At 41.2% G+C, this 23,822-nt stretch overlaps 1 protein-coding gene and 1 long non-coding RNA gene across 2 annotated transcripts in view; one reads left to right on the top strand and one right to left on the bottom strand.

Annotated features, from left to right (window-relative positions):
• Positions 1-1,124: 1,124 nt before the first annotated feature.
• On the bottom strand, positions 1,125-3,205 carry LOC132864671 (uncharacterized). The gene is made up of 2 exons (XR_009650242.1): positions 2,792-3,205; positions 1,125-1,427 (listed from the first exon to the last, which is right to left on the bottom strand). It is a non-coding gene; the product is annotated as an uncharacterized LOC132864671 (long non-coding RNA).
• Positions 3,206-9,879: 6,674 nt separating this feature from the next.
• capns1b (calpain, small subunit 1 b) overlaps positions 9,880-23,822 on the top strand; it is a 30,216-nt gene continuing 16,273 nt past the window's right edge. Inside the window, exons 1-4 of the mRNA XM_060944071.1 lie at positions 9,880-9,989; positions 10,447-10,523; positions 10,658-10,694; positions 10,895-10,993. Of these exons, the coding sequence (XP_060800054.1) occupies positions 10,477-10,523; positions 10,658-10,694; positions 10,895-10,993 (183 nt within the window). The 5' untranslated portion in view covers positions 9,880-9,989; positions 10,447-10,476. The remainder of the gene's footprint in view (positions 9,990-10,446; positions 10,524-10,657; positions 10,695-10,894; positions 10,994-23,822) is intronic.

Here is a 23,822-nt window from a genome sequence, read left to right as displayed (position 1 = left end):
CTTGGCTGACAGAAGTGGAACTGGGCGTGGCCTCAATGTTTGATGTGTCATCCATTCTGAGATGTTTCTCTGCTCACAAAAATTGTACAGAATGGTTATCCAAGTTATTGTAACCTTGCTGGCAGCTCAAACCAGTCTGATTCTGCCACTCAGTGAATGTTTTGTTTTTTAATTGCATCACTCCTAGGAAACTCTAAAGACTTGTGTGAAAATCCCAGAAATGTAGCAATTATAGAAGTACTCAACAAAATCACTTTTTTCTACATTCTGATGCTGGCCCATATCTGCATAATTTTATGCAATCGCCCTGCTGCCACACAATCACCTGATAAGATATTTGCATGATTGAATAGGTGTACAAGTGTTCCTCATTAAGTGCTCAGTGAGTGTATACAGAACTCCTTAGAAAATATAATGTTCCCATAAAACACAAAGAATTTGGCATCATCATAGATGCCATGACTATTTTGAAGGTAAAAGAGCACAAATGACAATCTAGTGATCTCAGCAGAATGTTCAAGCTCTGTGGGAATATCATGAATTAAGCAGTAGTTCACCCAGGAAAGTTTTTTTTTTTTTAATTGTGTTCAACAACATTGTTTGATCATCATTAATAACAGTACACAAAGAAGGCTTGGACAATTACAAATAGATACTTCATTGATAATGTGAAAGAAGTGTCTTTCAAAAATACTAGACAGAATCTACCCAATGAAACAGGATGAAGGGGTTTAATTTTAATTTGAGTCAGAAGTGTGAATTCTGTGAAATAATGAACAAACACAATTGTCCATCTTTACTTTTACTGTGTTTATACTGGGATCATTTGGGACACTCAAATTTATTAAGCAAAACAGTAGGACAAAAGTCCTAGTTTTGGGTGTTATATTTTATTATAAACTAGTCAGGACATTATTAATTCGCAACCAAAACTTGTTTGTTATTACCCTGGCATAAAATTATTATTTTTTTTATATAATTTGTCTCATCCATGTTGAGCAGCTGACAGTAACTCTGATACAGCTCTTAAATCTCTTGCAGTGTACACTTAAAATGTAATAAAGTTCACTTAGATATCAAAAATGCCATAGAACATGATAATGAAATATGTATTAAAGTATATATTATACTACAATTATGTTTAATATGTAATATAATGCAATATACTGTAGTAGATTACATAATACTTTTCATATGTAACAGAAGAAATATGAATACACAATTCATTTTAATTCGTAACAAGTTCACAGAGCTCTGGGGACAGCTGTGGCCTGAAGGTTAGAGAAGCAGCCTTGGGTCCAAAGGTCACCGGTTTAATTCCCGGGACTGGCAGGAAAAACGTGAGGAGAGTTGAGCAAATGAACAATACTTCCTCTCCCTCTGTATCATGGCTAAAGTGCCCTTGAGCAAGGCACCTAACCCCCAACCTATAAAAGAACACTTAATCTTTCAGTTTATCTCACACATTCAAAAATCACCGTGTAGCGCCCCCTTGCTCGCCTGGCAGTAATATGGGGTGCGCTCCCCAGGTTCTTTGACGTCAAGTCTAAAAAATTCGCAATTCAACAGAAGTACAAAAATATGAACTCTTTACTAATATACACACACGAGTTTCAGTGCAAATACAAAAACATAGATAAAACAAAATACACGCTCGTGAAACAATAGCGTTACACTTCAGTTCAACGTCCGTTGACATTTAAATACTCATTTCCCTACTCAAACAAGCTACTGGAAAACCTGGATTAGTAGCCGGTGTTACGGTCTGATCGTGCGCTGGTATAAATTTACCATGCGCAGACCGATTTTTTCCCCGGTCAACTTCCGGGAAGTCTAAATTTACCATTTCTTGCTACGATTTTGTACCGAGCATTTCAGCACATTTGTGGACTAATAGAACGCGAATTGTGACTACAATTGTGAGATTTGATTATCAGTAGACAAGAATGGTTTGGATTGAATTTTATTAGTATGTGTGTAAATGAAGTTAATAAAGTTGTTCAAAACACTTTACATTCTGACTTCGTTCTTTCATATATACTTAAATCAATATTCATGAAGATAAAGTTCATCATTCCTGGCTGCTCCTGATCAGCCTACTTGGTGCATAAACTGGAACTAAAACACGGGTAGCATTCATTCATCAAGATAGAGTGAAAATGTATTTGTGGATCGTAAATCCCACGTACGTAAATGAACGTAAATCCCATATCATATTGGGCTGGTAAATTCTGACTAGGTCCAATGACAGGAGTCTAATTATACCAGGTTGGTAAATTTGACAGAATAACTATATTATAATCATGAGGAGTCTCACTCAAATCAATATTCATCAAGATAAAGTGAAAATAATTTGTGGATCAAGTATGATCATAAATCTCTCAATAATTGGGTTGGTAAATTCTGACTAGGCCCAATGACAGCAGTCTAATTATACCAAGTTGGTAAATTTGAGAGAATAACTAAGTTATTATAATCATAAGGAGTCTTACTTAAACAAATCAATATTCATCAAGATAAAGTGTAAATAATTCAAGTATGAACTCATAAATCTCATATTAGGCTGGTAAATTCAGACTAGGCCCAATTATACCAAGTTGGTAAATTTATACTGTGGTAAATTCAGACCATGGCTGCTACAGTTTAAATTTAACTGGTAAATTCAGACTGGTGGTAAATTCAGACCGTGACACCGGCAAGTATAATGTTAACTTAAAATGTACAGTTGCACTGAAAGGCACAGAAAATAAAAAAGTACATTAAAGGAAATGAAATACAATAAATACCCAACCCTATGTTAGAGTTCTTAGGTGCAGGTCTGGTCGAATTTTCCCGATTAAAGCATTGTCCGTGGGTTTGGAAAGCGATGTCCGTGCCATAGAAGACGAGGATGAGGACGGCAATGGTGTTTTTTCCGCTTCGGCTCCGTTAGCAGTTCATACAGCAACCGTGCTGGCTACCGTTTAAAGATGCTTCAGCTGGCTGACCTGCCAACAGCGCGCGTTGTAGAGTCTGAGCCAGTCTCCACAAGTCCTCAAAACTAACAGTTTCAGCAACAACTCTTAAGTCACTTTCTGTGTCTCTTAACCTTTGCTGTTACATAACCCGGTGTGCGTCCAAAGTTACATTTTCTTTCTTTCTCTCTCTCTCTAACATAACCCTTTTTTCTGCCTCGTGTTGTTCTTCTCTCCTTCCGTTTCCTGTCCTTCCTTCTCCAACATCTGATTGGCTCATCTTTTTAACTTCCGGTTGAATGTAAAACATTAACGTATTTTATATTTTAAAATGTATTATTAAAACATTTTAACACATGAACAACATACATGAATTGCGTGCACATGAATAAAAATAAACAAAATAAACATATGTACATAGTCTGTGAAGATTCTCAATCATCCAGGTCATAGTAAACTGTGGGTGGTAGAAAAGGGCAACTGGACTTGCTTGAAGATTCTTGAAAACGTTTCACCTCTCGTCCAAAAGGCTTCCTCAGTTCTGTCTGACTAATAGGGAGTATCAGATATTTATCCTCTCCTGGCTCAGAATCAGAATTCTGATGACCAGCTCATCTAAGGTGTCACTGAGGCATCATGTTGGTGTGGGTCGCTGGAGGCTGGGTGTGAATGGCGAGTCATTAGGGTGATCAAAGGATTGCCCGTTAGGGTGATCAATGGCAATCTGACTCTCTCTGTCCTCCTGTGAGTCCCCGAAAACAGCTGGGTCCTGGCGTACACCCAGCCGTCTGGGAAGAGTGTCCAAGACCACCTTGTAGATGGTTGACAAATGATGTCTTAGACCCCCACCTCTGTTCAGTGATGGCCGTTCCAGGTTTACAAAAATGGCTTCTTTGACTCCTCGCTCATACCAACGATCCTCTCTGGCTAAAATGCGTACGTCACAATCCCGAAATGAGTGTCCTTCATTGTTAAGATGAATGTAGACAGCCGAGTCCTGGCCTGAGGAGCTGGCTCTCCTGTGTTGGGCCAAGCGCCTGTATAGCGGTTGCTTCGTCTCCCCAATATACGAATTTGTGCAATTCTCACTGCACTGAATTGCATACACTACGTTGTCCTGTTTGTGTCTGGGTATTCTGTCCTTAGGGTGGACCAGTTTCTACTTCAGGGTGTTATTGGGTCTGAAATGTACTGGAATGTTGTGTTTGTAGAAGATCCTCCTGAGTTTCTCAGATAGACCAGAAATGTAGGGAATGACAATGTTCTTGCGTTTGTTCCTGTTATCATCCTTGTCAGTTATGTTCCTTTTTATGCTCTTTAGGAAAGCCCAGTTGGGATAACCGCAATTCTGAAGTGCTTTCTTGATATGGTTCTGCTCCTTCTCTTCCAGGAGGTGGAAGCTTTCTCGAAACACATCAATGCAGTGGATAGCAACATCAACTTCACTCGGGAGGATGTCAGTGGGAATAATCTAGCCTTCTTGGATTGTGATGTACACATTAGACAAGACAGAAGCCTTAGTATCGAGGTCTACCGGAAACCCACACACACAGACCAGTACCTACTTTTCGACTCTCACCACCCACTGGAACATAAATTGGGGGTCATTAGGACCTTGCAACACAGGGCTCAGAACATTCCTACAACATTAGAGGGAAAAGAGAAGGAGCAGAACCATATCAAGAAAGCACTTCAGAATTGCGGTTATCCCAACTGGGCTTTCCTAAAGAGCATAAAAAGGAACATAACTGACAAGGATGATAACAGGAACAAACGCAAGAACATTGTCATTCCCTACATTTCTGGTCTATCTGAGAAACTCAGGAGGATCTTCTACAAACACAACATTCCAGTACATTTCAGACCCAATAACACCCTGAAGCAGAAACTGGTCCACCCTAAGGACAGAATACCCAGACACAAACAGGACAACGTAGTGTATGCAATTCAGTGCAGTGAGAATTGCACAAATTCGTATATTGGGGAGACGAAGCAACCGCTATACAGGCGCTTGGCCCAACACAGGAGAGCCAGCTCCTCAGGCCAGGACTCGGCTGTCTACATTCATCTTAACAATGAAGGACACTCATTTCGGGATTGTGACGTACGCATTTTAGCCAGAGAGGATCGTTGGTATGAGCGAGGAGTCAAAGAAGCCATTTTTGTAAACCTGGAACGGCCATCACTGAACAGAGGTGGGGGTCTAAGACATCATTTGTCAACCATCTACAAGGTGGTCTTGGACACTCTTCCCAGACGGCTGGGTGTACGCCAGGACCCAGCTGTTTTCGGGGACTCACAGGAGGACAGAGAGAGTCAGATTGCCATTGATCACCCTAACGGGCAATCCTTTGATCACCCTAATGACTCGCCATTCACACCCAGCCTCCAGCGACCCACACCAACATGATGCCTCAGTGACACCTTAGATGAGCTGGTCATCAGAATTCTGATTCTGATTCTGAGCCAGGAGAGGATAAATATCTGATACTCCCTATTAGTCAGACAGAACTGAGGAAGCCTTTTGGACGAGAGGTGAAACGTTTTCAAGAATCTTCAAGCAAGTCCAGTTGCCCTTTTCTACCACCCACAATGTACATAGTCAAAACAAATAAGTCCCACAGGGCTACAACCATATTTGGAGATGTTTTCGCTGGAAGAGGAAGGGCAGGCCGAGGAAAAATTGTAATCTGAAAAGTAGTACAAAAAGCTGTCAGACAAATGTAGTGGAGTAAAAAGTAGGATTTGTCTCAGTGTATAGTAGAGTAGAATAGAGTTTCTCAACCACTGGGCTGCAAATTTTTTTCAAGTTTGAAGCCAAATACTAAATAGTTCAGGATGTTGTAGTGTCCAAAATCCGGTAGCTGGTTTGCCAAACACTTTTCAAGTGGATAAATACATTTGTGGGTAAATTAAGATGAACAAGCCTTTATTTTTATCACATTCCTCCTCTACATTTAACCCTCGCGTGAGCGCACGCGCATGCGCACACAGAAATACGTTTTGGGTAAATTCTATGGATACAGTATGTGATGCCTACTGGAAAAGAAGAGCAGGGAGGACTGGAAATCGAGCGGCTGTCATTTGTTTACATCCAATACCAAAACTTGTAGTGTCCTAGCAACCATCACAAAGACGGGGACCAAAAGCCCAGAAACTCCAAGATTTACCCAGGCAAATCTTGTACTGTCCTGATCCCCAGATCTTTAACCCAGGTACATACAAAAAGTTGTACGCCTCCATGCTCTTCCAGGTTTTCATCTGTCTGTCCGTGTAGAACAATGTCTGCAGCACCAGGTAGTCTGAGATGTCGGGGAACTCATCTCATTATCTCTAGCCGCTTTATCCTGTTCTACAGGGTCGCAGGCAAGCTGGAGCCTATCCCAGCTGACTACGGGCGAAAGGCGGGGTACACCCTGGACAAGTCACCAGGTCATCACAGAGCTGACACATAGACACAGACAACCATTCACACTCACATTCACACCTACAGTCAATTTAGAGTCACCAGTTAACCTAACCTGCATGTCTTTGGACCGTGGGGGAAACCGGAGCACCCGGAGGAAACCCACGCGGACACAGGGAGAACATGCAAACTCTGCACAGAAAGGCCCTCGCCGGCCCCGGGGCTCGAACCCAGACCTTCTTGCTGTGAGGTGACGGCGCTAAGCACTACACCACCGTGCCGCCCTCGGGGAACTCAATGGATGGATAATTTTCCAACTCATAATGAATGAATGAATATTTAAACATGATAAGTTGATCAGCAGAGCTGGTGGGGTCGTGCACGTACAGATATAAATAATTACAAATACAAAAGACTAAAAATATCCACAATCTTTAAAAAAAAATTTAAATCTGTTGATTATCTGTTAATTATCTTCATATTAAGTTAATTAATAGTATACATAACTATTGTCTTTGTATTTAGTTATGGCTACAATAGGATCAAAATTTATTCTACTCATGTCAAATTTAGCTAGTAATTTTTACTTTCATAGGAAAAATCCTTCTTTGTTGGCGTGTAAGGATCTATCCCACTGATTAGTTTCTATAGCCGCTTCTTTTGAGTGTACTTACTTCTTGGTTTTAATAACTTGCTTGTTTTCTGTACACAAACATGGCAATAAGTTCTTGCGTTAATGGACCAGACTCTACTTTTAAATCATTAATCTCTTTTGACAGAGAATGCCTTGCATGCATGGTTTGGCTTCTGGCACATCTATACAGTTTTAAATACAATACCTATAATCTAAAAAAAAATTTATTGCATTTATTTAAATTCCCATCTGTAAGAGGGAGTGATGTTGCATCCCATTAATACACTTTACAATAGATTATTCAATTCTAATAGAATAGATGAGCCAAAATAATTGGGGATCTTTTTAATGGGCCCCGACTCGGTACAAGTATGAATAGGTGGGTCTCAAAGCAGAAAAAGGTTGAGAACCCCTGGAGTAGAAGTTACATAAAATGAAAATAAAGTACAAATTTGTGAACTTGTACTTAAGTACAATACTTGTGTGGGGTGGCATGGTGGTGTAGTGGTTAGCACTGTCGCCTCATAGCAAGAAGGTTCTGGGTTTGAGCCCAGCAGCCGACGGGGGCCTTTCTGTGTAGAGTTTGCATGTTCTCCCTGTGTCTGCATGGGTTTCCTCCAAGTGCTCCAGTTTCTCCCACAGTCCAAAGACATGCAGATTAGATAAAATACCCAGCCACTGGGTTTGTACAAGACAATGCATGCTTAGTGCTGGTCCCAAGCCAGATAGATGGGGGAGCCATTTTTCTCTATAAGAGGGTAGATCAGGGGTGTCCAAACTGATCCATAAAGGGCTGTGTGGCTGCAGGTTTTCATTCCAGCCATGCAGCAGCACACCTGATTTGGCTTATTCGATCAACTGACACACCCACCCTTTAATCAAGGGTGGGTGTGGCTGCAAGTATTTGACTGTGTGAAGACAGTTCAGTTGATTGATGAGCAAAGTCAGGTGTGCTGCTGCATGGCTAGAATGAAAACCTGCAGTCACACGGCCCTTTATGGATCAGTTTGGACACCCCTGGGGTAGACACTAGGCTAAGCTTCTTAACATTTTAAAACTTAAGTAGTTTTAAGTTGCGTCAGGAAGGGCATCCGGTGTAAAACCTATGAACCTTGAAGACCCAGTGTGAAATTAGTGTAAGCTAAAAAGGTTATTAACCTTCTGAAAATATAAAGTCATTACTAGATGCAAAGTACTTAGTTACATTCCACCACTGTATATAACTCAATTTTAAAATGTTAAGAAGATTAGCCTAGTATATACACTCTTATAGAGGAAAATGGCTCTTTGTGTGCTCTTTAAGGGTTTGTTGGATAATGAAACATCCTTCTTCTTCTAACTGCTCCCGCTTCTCTGTGGGGTTGCTGCAGCAGTCAGTCTTCTCCAATGCCCGCGGTCTAATGTGTCTTCTTTCACCGCTCCAATGACCTCTGTATCATCTCTGATAGTATCACTCCATTGCCTCTTGGGTCTCCTTCTCTTTCTCTTTCCTGGTGGTGCCATATACCAGCCTTTCTCAACCGGGGTGCCGTCTGGCTTCGTTAGGGGTGCCGTCAAAAAATGATATATTCTAACATTGAAATAAATAAAATGAATTAAAATTCCGGGCGGCACGGTGGTGTAGTGGTTAGCGCCGTGGCCTCACAGCAAGAAGGTCCGGGTTCAAGCCCTGGGGCCAGCGAGGGCCTTTCTGTGCGGAGTTTGCATGTTCTCCCCGTGTCCGCGTGGGTGCTCCGGTTTCCCCCACAGTCCAAAGACATACAGGTTAGGTTAACTGGTGACTCTAAATTGACCGTAGGTGTGAATGTGAGTGTGAATGGTTGTCTGTGTCTATGTGTCAGCCCTGTGATGACCTGCCGACTTGTCCAGGGTGTACCCTGCCTTTCGCCCGTAGTCAGCTGGGATAGGCTCCAGCTTGCCTGTGACCCTCTAGAACAGGATAAAGCAGCTACAGATAATGAGATGAGATGAGAATTAAAATTCCAAAAAATGATAGTTACACTAATGCAGATCATCGCTGCCTCATGCATCATCAAAATTTGTCTCACGACCCCCTTTCCCATGTCACATTGTCACTGTCGGGGTCAGCGTATGGTCAGCGTGACTGCATACATTTTATATGGGGGTGCCTTGAGAATTTGCATACTTCTGAAGGGTGCCGTGACTGAAAAAAGGTTGAGAAATGCTGCCATATACAACACCTGTTTCCCCACATACTGATTGTCTCTTCTCTCGACATGGCCATACTAGCGTAGCCTTGCTGTTCTGCATCTGGTCAAAATACTCTCCACTCCCAACACATCTCACACTTTCTCATTCCTCACATGGTCCAATCTTGTCCATCCACATGCCCACCTACACATCTTCATTGCTGCTACTCCAAGTTATTTTTCTTGTTTTCCTGTTAGGGATACAGTCTCCATTGCGTACAGCATGGCTGGTTGTACTACCATGCTGTAGATCTTCCCTTTAACTTTCCCTGGGACTTTCTTGTCACACAGGATCCCCGTCATTTTCTTCCAGTTCCTCCACCCAGAGTCTACCCTCCTCTTCACTTCATTCAGTTGTCGAAAGGTGCTGGTGCCGGTCCCAAGCCCGGATAAATAGGTCCCAAAGCCCATTTATCCAGGCTTGGGACAGGCGCCAGTGCCTTTTGACAACTGATGGCTGGGTTGGATAATTAACCATCCTTAGCTTCCAAAAATGGTTCCTCTTGGATCCTAACAGCACAACACTCAGTTGTTACATAAAACCTTTGACTGGAAATCTCTGAAAGGTTCTACATTTTCTCAGCTCATAGCCTTCACTTAGTCTGTACAGGAGAGTACTGAACTGTTGTTGAGAGTGTGTGGTGATAGGATCCTGGTTTTCCCTCACTGTAGAATTTTTTTTTTTTAGGGTGGGGTAGATTTTGGTGAGCTAGTTTTCTTCACCAGACAGGCACGAAACAGCACAACACGAGGCTGGGTGGAAGAGCTCGTCTTTGTCTGTTACAGTAAGTTTTACATGAATGTGAAATACAAATGCTTTAATACTTTATTATGCTGCTTTCTGTTTTGTCGTCGCTGCGTTACAGGAAGTTGGATTATTATGACAAAAGCTTGTGCTACATTCGTTTACAGAGTGTTTCGATTATGTGCCTTGTGGTTTCTCATGTTTGTCTGAGCTGAACACAGTTAATTAGTTGGTTAGTTAATGCGATATGATTACATGCGGTCCGTTATTCTTTTCAAGGCCATAATAGAGTTTAAACGTCCCCGATGCAGCAGTATATTTAACTACTTTGTTACATTCGCGCCCCCTTTAAAACAGGAAATGAAATGTTCAGAGTGGACAGAAAACAGACTGTCGATAGTTTTTGTTTTGTTGACTTTTTTAGACGTCATTGAGTTCATTTACTGAAACCACCAACACTACAGGTTTAGAAATACTAATTAATGAATGTTGTCCAGATTTGCTCCTGAACTGCTACTTTCACCACCATGTTTTCGGTCAAACAATTCATAGGAGGCCTTCTGGATGTTGTGAGGTAAGTCAGCATGCATGTTTTGAGGTTTCACCCTTCACCATAAATGCATTTTAAACTCATACTCTGATAGTCATTTCTTCTTTAACGCATTTCAGTCTAACAACAAAACTTTTTTCCAAACATACATTTCACAGCAATATTGATCCTTCCCAGTTTACTCCTTCTGCTCCAGTAAGTGATCATAGACTTACTCATCTTTAGTTTGTCATATTTGCAAATCTACCATTTAGTCTAAACCCAGATACACCCTTATAATACAGTACTAAAGTCACTTATTTACTTAAGTAAAGCAAATAGCCTGTCTTTTGCCCGACTCAATCTTAGAGAGTGTATATGTGATTTTTACTGTGGCTTTCCTGCCTGTGTCCCAGCCTCCTCCCCGAAGACCCATAACATCTGTTCAGGCTTCTGTGAATGAGAGCGATGAAGACAGGCAGTTCCGCAAAGTTTTTCAGCAGCTTGCTGGAGATGTAAGTACTTCATGCCTTTGTTTAGGGATTAGAATTTGTTTCCAAGTATACGTACCTAATTTCATAGAACTATATGCAATTATCAGCCTACGTAGTCACATCAACTGCATGTGTTAACATGCCCTCAAACCACACAGAGACAGCCTGGCTGCTAATTTTCATGCATGTAAAGGCAAGACTCACGGTTTGTTAAATAAAAACAAGACAACTTGCTTACCTTGACATATTCAAACAGTAAAGTTTATGATATTTAATACAACCACAATTCCAAAAAAAGTTGGGACACTGTGTAAAATTTAAATAAAACAGAGTGATGATTTGCAAATCATAGGAACCAGATATTTAATTGAAAATAGTACCAAGACAACATATCAAATGTTGAAACTGAAAAATCTTACAACAATAATAATAATAATAATAATAAGTTTAACTTGTATAGCGCCTTTCTCACACCCAAGGTTGCTTTACAAGTGCCAAAAAAAAAAAAAATCCACCAAAAGAAGTTAGGATGTAACTCCAATGGTGTAGCTGGCCACAGTCCCACCAAAAAATGCACAAAGTTAAATCCCACACCACCTGCACAGCTGCCACGACACCACCCGGCAACAGCGCTCAGAACACCGTGCCATGGATCCAGAAAACAATGTAAAGCAGAGTAACCGCAACAGCCTTGGTAGGCCAATTACTGTGGACAAATCCAGAAAGCGAGCACAGAAGCATGGCCACACAGAGCGCTGGGCAACTCCAATGTTAAAGAGAACACGGAGTTCACTGCAGTCCATAGCGAGCAGAACATGCATCACCCACGGTGAACCAAGGCCTGAGGAAACCTACGCCCAAAACTGGGTCTGGAGCTACGCCACAACTGGCAGGCAAAACATTCAAACAAAGAACAAACATTAAACCATACCAACATAGAAAGAAAAAAGAGGGGGGAAAAGAAGAAGAAAATGCTCCAGGGAGAAGCAGCAGCCAATACATGCACAGCATACTCTGAACTGGAAACAGAAGTGAAATGTTATTGTTTTTTGAAAAATATTTGCACATTTTGCATTTAGTGCCAGCAACGTTTCAATGAAAATTGTGACAGGGCCAACAAAAGACTGGAAAAATTGTATAATGTTAAAAAAAAATTAATCAGGCTAATTGGCAACAGGTCTGTAACATGATTGGGTATAAAAAGAGCATCCCAGAGAGGCGGAGTCTCTCAGAAGTAAATTTATGCCGCTTTTCCACTACAAACGCGGCTGAGTCGGGCTGAGCCGTGCCGTGCTGAGTTGGGCTGAGTGGGGCTGTTGGAGTTGCATTTCGACTACAACCGCGCTGAACCGTGCTGGCTGGAAGTGGGTGGACACATTGGGTGGAGTTAGCGAAAGTGGGTGGACGTCACGTGATGTCGTTAAGCAGCGCAAACAGTGACATCAGTGATCTTTTAAGCGGTAGTCTCACGACCCGGAGAGTAAACAATAAACATGGAGGACATGGAGTCGTTAGTGTGGCTGGTCTTGGTGCTGTGGCTTGTTGTCACCGACAACGCGGACAGATACTGGCAAGAGCGTATAGATGAGGCGAGGCACATAAGGCTTCAGAAATTCTCGTAATTCGTAATTATTCTTCTTCCGGGTTTGCGGTGTTTACAGATCCCAGCGCGCTCGCGGGGCGTGTGTGGGCATGTGAGGACACTCCTCCTCACCAATCAGTGCACAGGGGAGTGTCTGCTCACGCCCCCAACCTCACTCGGCACGGCTTGGCTCGCTTCAGCCCCACTCCAAAACGGTGCGAGTTTTAGGGGCCAAGCAGGGCTGAAACGAGCTGAGTCGTGCTGGTTTTTGGTAGTCGAAACGCGAGCCGTGTCAGGCTGAAGTGAGCTGAAGCGAGCTGAAGTGAGCTGAGAAAGGGTAGTGGAAAAGGGCCAATAGGGAGGGGTTCACCACTCTGTGAAAGACTGTGTGGGCAAATAGTGCAGTACTTTAAGAATAAAGTTCCTCAATGTAAAATCGCAAAGAATTTGTGGCTCACATCATCCATGGTACATAATATCATTAAAAGATTCAGAGAATCTGGAGAAATCTCTGTACACAAGGGACAAGGCTGAAAACCAACTTGGGTTGCCCTTGATCTTCCGGCCCTTAGGTGACATTGCATTAAAAACATATATGATTCTGTAGTGAAAATCACTGCATGGACTCAAACAGTTACAAAAACCATCATCTGTGAACACAGTTTGTCACTGTATCTACAAATGGGCAAAGCTGGCCTGTTAAAGCGGGATGGGGGAGGATGGCCCCATATGGACAGTCGAAAGTCGCACTTGAAAGATGGCTCTGGACACTTACAGTTTTGCTATGATGGCTGAGGACTACAAATGACATGGTAACCTTAGGACTGCAGTTATCATGAACAGTTTTGCACTCGAGTCTCCATCAATGAACAATTGATAACTTCAACAAAATTTTCTTCATGTTAAAACTATAATGAATTTCCTGGTTACACAGTTGTTCTTTGTAACTATATAGGACACAGTCATGGAAGCAAGTTATTTATAAGCATGCTATCTGTAATCACCCAGATGAGGATGGGTTCCCTTTTGAGTCTGGTTCCTCTCAAGGTTTCTTCCTCATGTCATGTGAGGGAGTTTTTCCTACCATCGCCAAAGGCTTGCTCATCAGGGAAAAATTAGGAATAAAATTCGCTCATGTTTAAAGTCTTTAATTTTCTGTAAAGCTGCTTTGCAACAATATCTGTTGTTAAAAGCGCTGTACAAATAAACTTGACTTGACAAATGCAAGTTAAAACAATTTATAAACAATATCCAGAAACACCAAACACCACCACCTTCTCTTGGCCCGAGCTCATTTATGATGGATGAGGAATAGTGGAAAACTATCCTGTGTTCTGATGAATCAAACTTTGAAATTCTTTTTGAAAATCATGGACACCATGTCCTCCAGGCTAAAGAGGAGAGGGACCGTCTGGCTTGTTATCCGTGCACAGTTCAAAAACCAGCATCTGTGATGGTATGGGGGCATTAGTGCACATGGTATAGGTAGCTTGTACATCTGGGAAGGCACTATTAATGCTGAATGATATATAAAGGTTTTGACGCAACATGTTGCCATCAAGACAGTGTCTTTTTCAGGGAAGGCCTTGCTCATGAGGGGTGCTGTAGCTACCCTTAGGTTAGCCATAGCACCCCTTTAGCCCGCCCCCAAGAAATTTCTGTGGTTTATTTAGAATTTTTAATGTGTGAATACTATAATTTTTATTTTGAAAAATAAATACATTAATAAAACAAACCTATTATTTTAGACTAAATAACAATCAACACAGGTGATCTGATTCAGCCAATGGGTGCAGCATGCACTGAACTTTTGACCTTGTGGTACATTCACTTCCTGTGAACCAGAGAGCAATTTTTTTTTGTAAATTAGCATCAGCGATATCACAATTTTTTTTTTTTTTTTACACTTCATAAATGTCCATGTGTGAAGACTCAATCAATAGATGCATTCTTTTTTATGAATATATCCAATGGTACAGTGGTGCTTGAAAGTTTGTGAACCCTTTAGAATTTTCTATATTTCTGCATATTTATGACCTAAAACAACATCAGATTTTCATACAAGTCCTAAAAGTAGATAAAGAGAACCCAGTTAAACAAATGAGACAAAAATATTATACTTGGTCATTCATTTATTGAGGAAAATGATCCAATATTACATGTCTGTGAGTGGCAAAAGTATGTGAACCTCTAGGATTAGCAGTTAATTTGAAGGTGAAATTAGTCAGGTGTTTTCAATCAATGGGATGACAATCAGGTGTGCGTAGGCACCCTGCTTTATTTAAAGAACAGGGATCTATCAAAGTCTGATCCTCACAACACATGTTTGTGGAAGTGTATCCTGGCACGAACAAAGGAGATTTCTGAGGACCTCAGAAAAAGCGTTGATGCTCATCAGGCTGGAAAAGGTTACAAAACCATCTCTAAAGAGTTTGGACTCCACCAATCCACAGTCAGACAGATTGTGTACAAATGGAAGAAATTCAAGACCACTGTTACCCTCCCCAGGAGTGGTCGACCAACAAAGATCACTCCAAGACCAAGGCGTGTAATAGTCGGCGAGGTCACAAAGGACCCCAGGGTAACTTCTAAGCAACTGAAGGCCTCTCTCACATTGGCTAATGTTAATGTTCATGAGTCCACCATCAGGAAAACACTGAACAACAATGGTGTGCATGGCAGCAGAGCCGGCCCGTGGCATAGGCAAATGCTAAGGGCGCTGCGTCCATCCAGGGGCGCAGAAACGGGGTGAGGAAAAATTATGACTTCCACTATTCTGAAAACGAGTCAGCATTATAATGTCTTAGCCTAATTTAATTGTACAGCAAAGCATGTAGTCAGGGTGCGATTTGTCAAAAAAAGCGGGGTGTGGTGGTGGTTGTTAATCATGAAACAATAAGTGCTCAAGTGCGCATCCGCGGCTGTTCTCTGTTTTGGCCATGTAATAGCCTAAGTGTTGTTGGCTAAAGAGTGTTTTTGCATAACGTAGATAACTGACATATCTGTTGCTTGTTTTGAATATGGCTGCACTTGGAGCAGTCTGTCGGTGTCGTTGAGCAGTCTGGGCTGAAGTAAAGGTCTTTTATGCACCGAACACGTTTTGCAGCGAGATATTCCAGTGGTGCCTGGCACTTTTTTTTTTTTTAAATAAAACAAAGTTGCTTTGTTGATCTGTGTTCTCATTAAAATGACAGTTTAGCAGCTCATTCAAGCAACCATGTTGCGAAGAGCTTCCTGGAGGAAAATATAATAAACGCGTTGAAAACAAGAAACAATCTCAGTGCGTCAAGACTGCAGGGAAACGAAACAAGCACTCAGATGTGTTCTCTTTACCAGCGCTGGCAATTGTCTAGAGCGCAAAGTGTGCCCAGGGGCGCCAAGGGCAACCAAAACCCCACCAAAAAGGAGGGATGGGTTATTGAATGGAGATGTTACCAAGTGCATCAGTGGTGTACAGTGTTTTCAACCACTGTGCTGCCGAACTCTAGTACCGCGGAACACTAGTGTGCTGTGAGAGATAACCAAGTGTACCATGGAAAATTATAGAATGACTGTATATTGTAAATATTGGCAACAGCGTTTTAGTTTCAGTCAACATTTTCTATTGGTGATGTGCCTTGAGATTTTTTCATTGAAAAAAGTGCGCCCTGGCTCATGAAAGGTTGAAAACCTTTTTTACAACACCTCTGATGCGGCTGGGGATGTAGAAATACACACTCCTTACCTCTGCTGTTACACTACCTGTGACAGTAGCTTCTGCTGAAAGAAGCTTTTCAAAATTAAAACTGCTGAAGACATACTTAAGGTCAACAATGAGTCAAGAACATCTGAATGGGCTTGCTCTAATGAGCATCAACCAAGAGATCTCAAGAGAAATATCATTTGATGATATTATCAAGGAATTTGCCATTAGGAAGACCAGACGAGTCCCATTGTAATGTTACTTCAATAACAAAGTACCCATAATAGCACTTTTGTTTGAAAATACAGCCCATTGATGTCCTAACAGGGTGCTTAAGTTTGCACAATTTAGAATTGTAGAATTTTTTATTCATTTAATTTAATTCTTCAGAGATGACTTAACTTTTAATAGCAAAAAAGAAACTAAAAATAATTTCTTGTTTATTGTCCATGCACTACACTTTGAACAGGGTGCGGAAGAGTTTTTGCCCATTATATGGAGATATGTATTGAAATGTGTGTGGTCATTTTACTTTGACACTTTGTGAATAATGATAACAATAATAACAATAATGAAAAAGATAAAAAATGACTTCGTTTATTGTCCATGCACCATACATTGTTTAATAGTAATAGAATAGAGTGATTAGATTAAAGTGTTATTTAGATGTTATTAGAGGGTTTTTTTTCTGGGGGGGGGGGCGCCAAAACTCAATCTCGCCTAGGGCAGCCAAAGACCTAGAGCCAGCCCTGCATGGCAGGGTCGCAAGGGGAAAGCCACTGCTCTCCAAAAAGAACATTGCTGCTCGTCTGCAGTTTGCTAAAGATGACGTGGACAAGCCAGAAGGCTATTGGAAAAATGTTTTGTGGATGGATGAGACCAAAATATAACTTTTTGGTTTAAATGAGAAGCGTTATGTTTGGAGAAAGGAAAACACTGCATTCCAGCATAAGAACCTTATCCCATCTGTGAAACATGGTGGTGGTAGTATCATGGTTTGGGCCTGTTTTGCTGCATCTGGGCCAGGACAGCTTGCCATCATTGATGGAACAATGAATTCTGAATTATACCAGCGAATTCTAAATGAAAATGTCAGGACATCTGTCCATGAATTGAATCTCAAGAGAAGGTGGATCATGCAGCAAGACAACAACCCTAAGCACACAAGTCATTCTACCAAAGAATGGTTCAAGAGGAATAAAGTTAATGTTTTGGAATGGCCAAGTCAAAGTCCTGACCTTTAATCCAATCAAAATGTTGTGGAAGGACCTAAAGTGAGCAGTTCATGTGAGGAAACCCACCAACATCCCAGAGTTGAAGCTGTTCTGTACGGAGGAATGGGCTAAAATTCCTCCAAGCCGGTGTACAGGACTGATCAACAGTTACCGGAAACGTTTAGTTGCAGTTACTGCTGCACAAGGGGGTCACACCAGATACTGAAAGCAAAGGTTCACATACTTTTGCCACTCAGATATGTAATATTGGATCATTTTCCTCATGAAATAAATGACCAAGTATAATATTTTGTCTCATTTGTTTAACTAGGTTCTCTTTATCTACTTTTAGGACTTGTGTGAAAATCTGATGATGCTTTAGGTCATATTTATGCAGAAATATAGAAAATTCTAAAGGGTTCACAAACTTTCAAGCACCACTGTAAGTGCATGATTTTCCCCCCTCTGTTGTCAATTATGAATTTAATGCATTTGGCGGTTGAGGCACAAATTCTGACTCCTTATAGTTATTTCCGTGCAATTCTCATTCAGATAACATTAGGTCTATAGAACCGAATACTGTTCATTCATTAGCTGCATGAGGTTGTGATCTCAGAATCGGAGGCTGAAATGTGCACAAACCTGTGTCTGGTGCTTGCTGCTTGTGCTAAAGCCCTGGCCATGGCTTAAATGTTTGAAATTTTAGATTCAAAGTTGTGTTTACGTCGGCTCTCTTGTGAACCTTACATCTGTATCCTGTGAGCTGAATATTTTGCCTTGTGTTTAACACAGATTGGCAGTGTATTTGTTGTACTGCGTATGTGTACATGTGTTGGGCGTGTTTCAATAAGGGCACTCTGAGAGCTCAGATCTCTGCCAAAGCTAAATGCTGTTAGCATTGAATGGGTTTTTCCTTGGCCCATGCTACACTCCCCCCAAGTTTCATGAAAACTACTGACTCAATTTTTGTGTAATTCTGCTTACAGTCAGGCAAACAAACAAACCGAAAGCACAACCTCCTTGGCAGAGGTAAATAAGCTGTGTCAACAGACACATTAAATCAGTCCCCCCAGGATTTCGCGGGCCTTTTTTTGTGATTTTAGCCTGCAACAATGTCTGATGTTGCGGGGTTTTTTCCAAAAAATTGCGATGAAAGTTGCGGTGTTTTTTAGGTTTTTGTTGCGATTACATTGCGGGAAGAAGTGAAAGTTGCGAGAAATTGTTGCGATTTTCTCTTTGTGTGATTAAAATTGAGTGGTATGTTAAATATGAAGTTATTACTGAAAAACTATTGATTAAAAAAAACAGACACTGAGAAATGGTCCTATAAACAACTTTACCAATATAAAAGACTACCAGGACTACAAAAATGCAGAAAAATAGGCTTTACTTATCCAAATGCACCTGTTGGTTCAAAAGTTAAAGTGCATAGAACCTCACAGCACAACATGAAGTTACCTTAAAATATAATATAAATGATTCAGCTTTCATGTAAGAAAAAAAATATATTAATACTAGTACTGTGTGCAGGCAGTCTCTCCTGAAGACTAAATTAAACAATAATTATAAACTAATAAAATAAATGGCTCAGGGTTCATAGAAGAAAAAAACAATTTGAACAGAACCTCACAGTATGATGCTGAAGCTGCCTACCCTGGCGAAAAAAAAAAAGTACTTTTATTGTATTTAAAGTATATTCATATTTTCAATAGTATACTGAAAATGTACTTACACAAATTGTACTTTTTGTAAATATATAAAAAGTATACTAACATCACGCTTTCATGCTAGCACTTTTAACACACTAAAATAATTATACTATATTACACTTTATAGAAATATTATACTAAAATATACTTTAAATGAAAGTTATGTGCAATTTCTAAAGTGTACTTAGTGTACTAATTTCTAAAGTGTACTATAATACAAACAAAGTACACTTTAATTTGACTAAGCATATATTAGTATATATAAAGTCATATACTTAAAGATTACAAAATATACTTTAAGTTGTTCCACTAGCACATAAAAGTACACTAAATACACTTCAAGTTGCACTTTTCTACAATTTAAATACAATTAAAATATATTTAGTACAAAATTAGTTGTTCCAAAATAGCATGCCTCAAGTTAACTAATCATAAACACACGAAGTATATTGATGATTAGTGTGGCTTCAAGTACACAAAAGTATGCTAAATTTTAGTACACTTAGCACATTTATTTTTCACCAGGGTAAACAATGGAAAATAAAATACCATTTTGGCAAAACTGTTGGCATCCATTAATTTCTTGCATTAAGTTAAAAAAAAAAAAGTAAAGTGCACACAGTCCTTCACTGTAAACATAACACACTTTCAGTAACAGAATTTAAGCCTACATAAACACTGACTCGCACATCATGCAGTGTTGCCAGATACTGCTGACATTTTCCAGCCCAAAATATGTTCAAAACCCACCAAAATGCACTTGAAACCGTCCAATCTGGCAACACTTGAAGTACTGTAACGCGGAAGGTAGTTTGTCAACGTCACCTCAAGACGACGCCAATGATTGGTCAAATTTGCGGGAAAGTTGCGGTGATTGGATATAATTGCAACACCGCCCTGAATTCGCGGGGATTGGTTGAATTTGCGTTGAAGTTGCAAATCGCAACATCGTGAAATCCTGGAGGGTCTGATTAATGGGAAGCCCTAAATTTCAGCACACCCTCACTGAAGAGTCAAGCAACCCCATGGCACCAGTAAAAGAAAATCTCTGGCACTACCCATGGCCTTGCTTCTTTAAACAAGACAATGCCAAACCACTTTCTGCACATATCACAACTGCATGGCTCCATAGTAAAAGAGTCTGGGTGCTAAACTGGTCTGCCTGCAATCCAGACCTGTCTCCCATTTAAAACATTTGGTGTATTATGAAGTGCAAAATACAATTAAAGCCGCAAGCGGCCTCTACGGGCCCTCGCGCCAGCGGCCAAGGGGGGGCGGGGGCATGCGTCCCCGCGAAAGACCTTCCACAGCTTCTTCGGCAAGTGACATTACTCCCACAATGGCGACAAAGCACAGAAATGGACACAGAGTACACGGTGCGCTGAGATGTTGTCATGGACAGAACATTTTATGCCATGGCTTCCCAACCAAATTAATGTATTTACCTCATCAGTCACCAAGCTGTAGCTACATAGGATTGTCTTCTGTTAGACATCTATTAGTCTGTATGTAACGCTACAACACTTGCTCCCGACTGCCCACCCATTCCCCACAAGTCATGTGTGTTTAAGGCAACCAAAACAACATACTCCTGGTGCCTCATGATTGTAAACACCTGTCCTGCAACTGCTACAGCGCAATGAGCGCCCCCAGTGGTGAAAGTTCACCAAATTTGGTATACATGTCAAGGGACCAATGAAGAGTTGTTTTCTCAAGTTTGATCAAGTTTGACCAATCAGAAGCCGAGATATAAATTGTTGCCTGAAAACAGCGCCCCCAGTGGCAAAAGGTCACAAAATTTGGCACATATGTCAGGTGACCTGTAACGAGTGTGCGTATCAAGTTTGATCAAGATTGAGTAAATAGAAGATGAGATATTGATTTTTGAAGAATAAATTTTTTGGTTTTTCCCATGTCAGTAGGTGGCGCTATGCTGTACATGAGCGTTTATGAGTTGGAAAAATAAGTGTCTACAACAGCAACGTACTATCACAAGGAAGTGGTGTGAAGGAAAAGCATTATGGAATTATTTACCAAAAACCCGTTTTGGAGCAATTGCATCGGCCAAAAACAGCGCCCCCCCATGGACGAAAATTCCCAAAATGTGGTATACATGACATGGGAGGTAGAAAGAGGGTGGCCGTGAAGTTTGACCAAATTTGAGGAAAGATTGGATTTTTTGCCCAAAAATAGCGCCCCCAGTGGCGAAATATCACAGAAATTGGGTAACATGTCAGAAGCCCAATGACTGATTTGCCTGTGAAGTATGAGCAGTTTTGAGCAATTAGAAGATTTGTTATGAATTTTTAAGCATGTAAAATTTTGCATTGAAAATTGATTGACGTATAACTTCTGAACGGTTTACCCTACGTGAAACGTATTTAGCACCTTTTGTCAGCCATGACTGTAGATGATGTGTATCAATTTTGGTGACGTTCCTATGAACGGTCTAGGAGGAGTTGCGCCGTCTTCGTGGCCATGCATTTCGCACAAAAGTGAAATTACCTCACTTCCTGTAGGGCGTGGCTAATGCATTGGCATTACATTTTTGTCCGGCTTAGTGAGATACATATGCGTACCAAAGGGCATGCCACTACTACAAACTACATGGCAACCAGGCACCTTAATGCGAGAGGCAAAAATCACAACACGTTAGGGGGCGCTATAGAGGCCCTGAGGCCCGCCTGGATCTGGGCTTCTGGTTCTCAGTAGCGGTGGCAGTCTAAGAAAAAGGAGCCAAATTTCGAGCGTTGTCGACCATGGCAAGCGCCCCAATAAGGGTCTTGTAAAGAGTTTGCTTGCCAAGGTTGACAAATCAGAAGCTGCAATATCATTTCTGCCATAACCAGCACCCCCAGGGGCGAAAGTGCACAAAATTTGGCGTATATGTCAGGTGAGCTATGAAGAGTTTGCCTATGAAGTGTGATGAAAATTGAGTAAATAGAAGATGAGATATAGATTTTTGAAGAATAAATTTTTTGGTTTTTCCCATGTCAGTAGGTGGCGCTATGCTGTACATGAGCGATTATGAGTTGGAAAAATAAGTGTCTACAACAGCAATGTACTATCACAAGGTAGTGGTGTGAAGGAAAAGCATTATGGAATTATTAACCAAAAACCCATTTTGGAGAAATTGCGCCGGCCAAAAACAGCGCCCCCCATGGACGAAAATTTCCAAAATGTGGTATACATGACATGGGAGGTAGTAAGAGGGTGGCCGTGAAGTTTGACCAAATTTGAGGAAAGATTGGATTTTTTGCCCAAAAATAGCGCCCCCAGTGGCGAAATGTCACAGAAATTGGGTAACATGTCAGAAGCCCAATGAGTGATTAGCCTGTGAAGTATGAGCAGTTTTGAGCAATCAGAAGATTTGTTATGAATTTTTAAGCATGTAAAATTTTGAAGTGAAAATTGATTGACGTATAACTTCTGAACGGTTTATCCTACGTGAAACGTATTTAGTAACTTTTGTCAGCCATGTCTGTAGATGATGTGTATCAATTTTGGTGACATTCCTATGAACGGTCTAGGAGGAGTTGCACCGTCTTCGTGGCCATGCATTTCGCACAAAAGTGAAATTACCTCACTTCCTGTTGGGCGTGGCTAATGCATTGGCATTACATTTTTGTCCGGCTTAGTGAGATACATATGCGTACCAAATGGCATGCCACCACTACAAACTACATGGCACCCAGGCACCGTAATGCGGGAGGCCAAAATCACAACGACTTAGGGGGCGCTATAGAGGCCCTGAGCCCCGGCCAAGTTTGGGCTTCTGGTTCTGAGTAGCGGTGGCAATTCTCGGAACTGGCGCCAAATTTCGTGCGTTTTCGCCCATGGCAAGCGCCCCGAAAATGGCCCAACAGCGGAGAAAAATAAAGAAGAAGAAGAAGACGGAAGAAGAAGAAGAAGAAGACGGAAGAATAATAATAGTGAACTCTTACAAGAACAATAGGGCCTTCGCCCATAGGGCTCGGGCCCTAATAAAGGAGACCCCGAACTGTTGAGCAGCTGAAATTGTATATCAGACAAAAATGGGACAACATTTCCATTTCAAAACGACAGCAGTTGGTCTCCTGAATTTCCAGACGTTTACAGTGTTGTTAAAAGTAGAGATAATGCAAAACAGTGGTGCACATGCCCTTGTCTTTTTTTTTTTTTAATGTGCTGCTGGCATCAAATTCAAAATGAGCAAATATATTTAAGAAAACAATAAAATTTCTCAGTTTCAGCATTTGATATGTTGTCTTTGTACTAGTTTCAATGAATTATAGGGTTTCCATGATTTGCAAATCATTGCACTTTGTTTTTATGTTTTACACATTGTCCCAGTTAGAATGGGGGTTGTACAAATGTTGCGCCATTCATTCCTGGTTTGTTTGGGGGGGGGTGTCTAATGCCGCTTTTCCACTACAAACGCGGCTGAGTCGGGCTGAGCCGTGCCGTGCTGAGTCGGGCTGAGCGGGGCTGTTGGAGTTGCATTTCGACTACAACTGCGCTGAACCGTGCTGGCTGGAAGTGGGTGGACACATTGGGTGGAGTTAGCGAAAGTGGGTGGACGTCACGTGATGTCGTTAAGCAGCGCAAACAGTGACATCAGTGATCTTTTAAGCGGTAGTCTCACAACCCGAATAGTAAACAATAAACATGGAGGACATGGAGT

The sequence above is a fragment of the Neoarius graeffei genome, chromosome 17, assembly GCF_027579695.1.
Source record: "Neoarius graeffei isolate fNeoGra1 chromosome 17, fNeoGra1.pri, whole genome shotgun sequence".
Taxonomy (NCBI): domain Eukaryota; kingdom Metazoa; phylum Chordata; class Actinopteri; order Siluriformes; family Ariidae; genus Neoarius; species Neoarius graeffei.
This window is presented reverse-complemented; position numbering and strand designations above follow the sequence as displayed.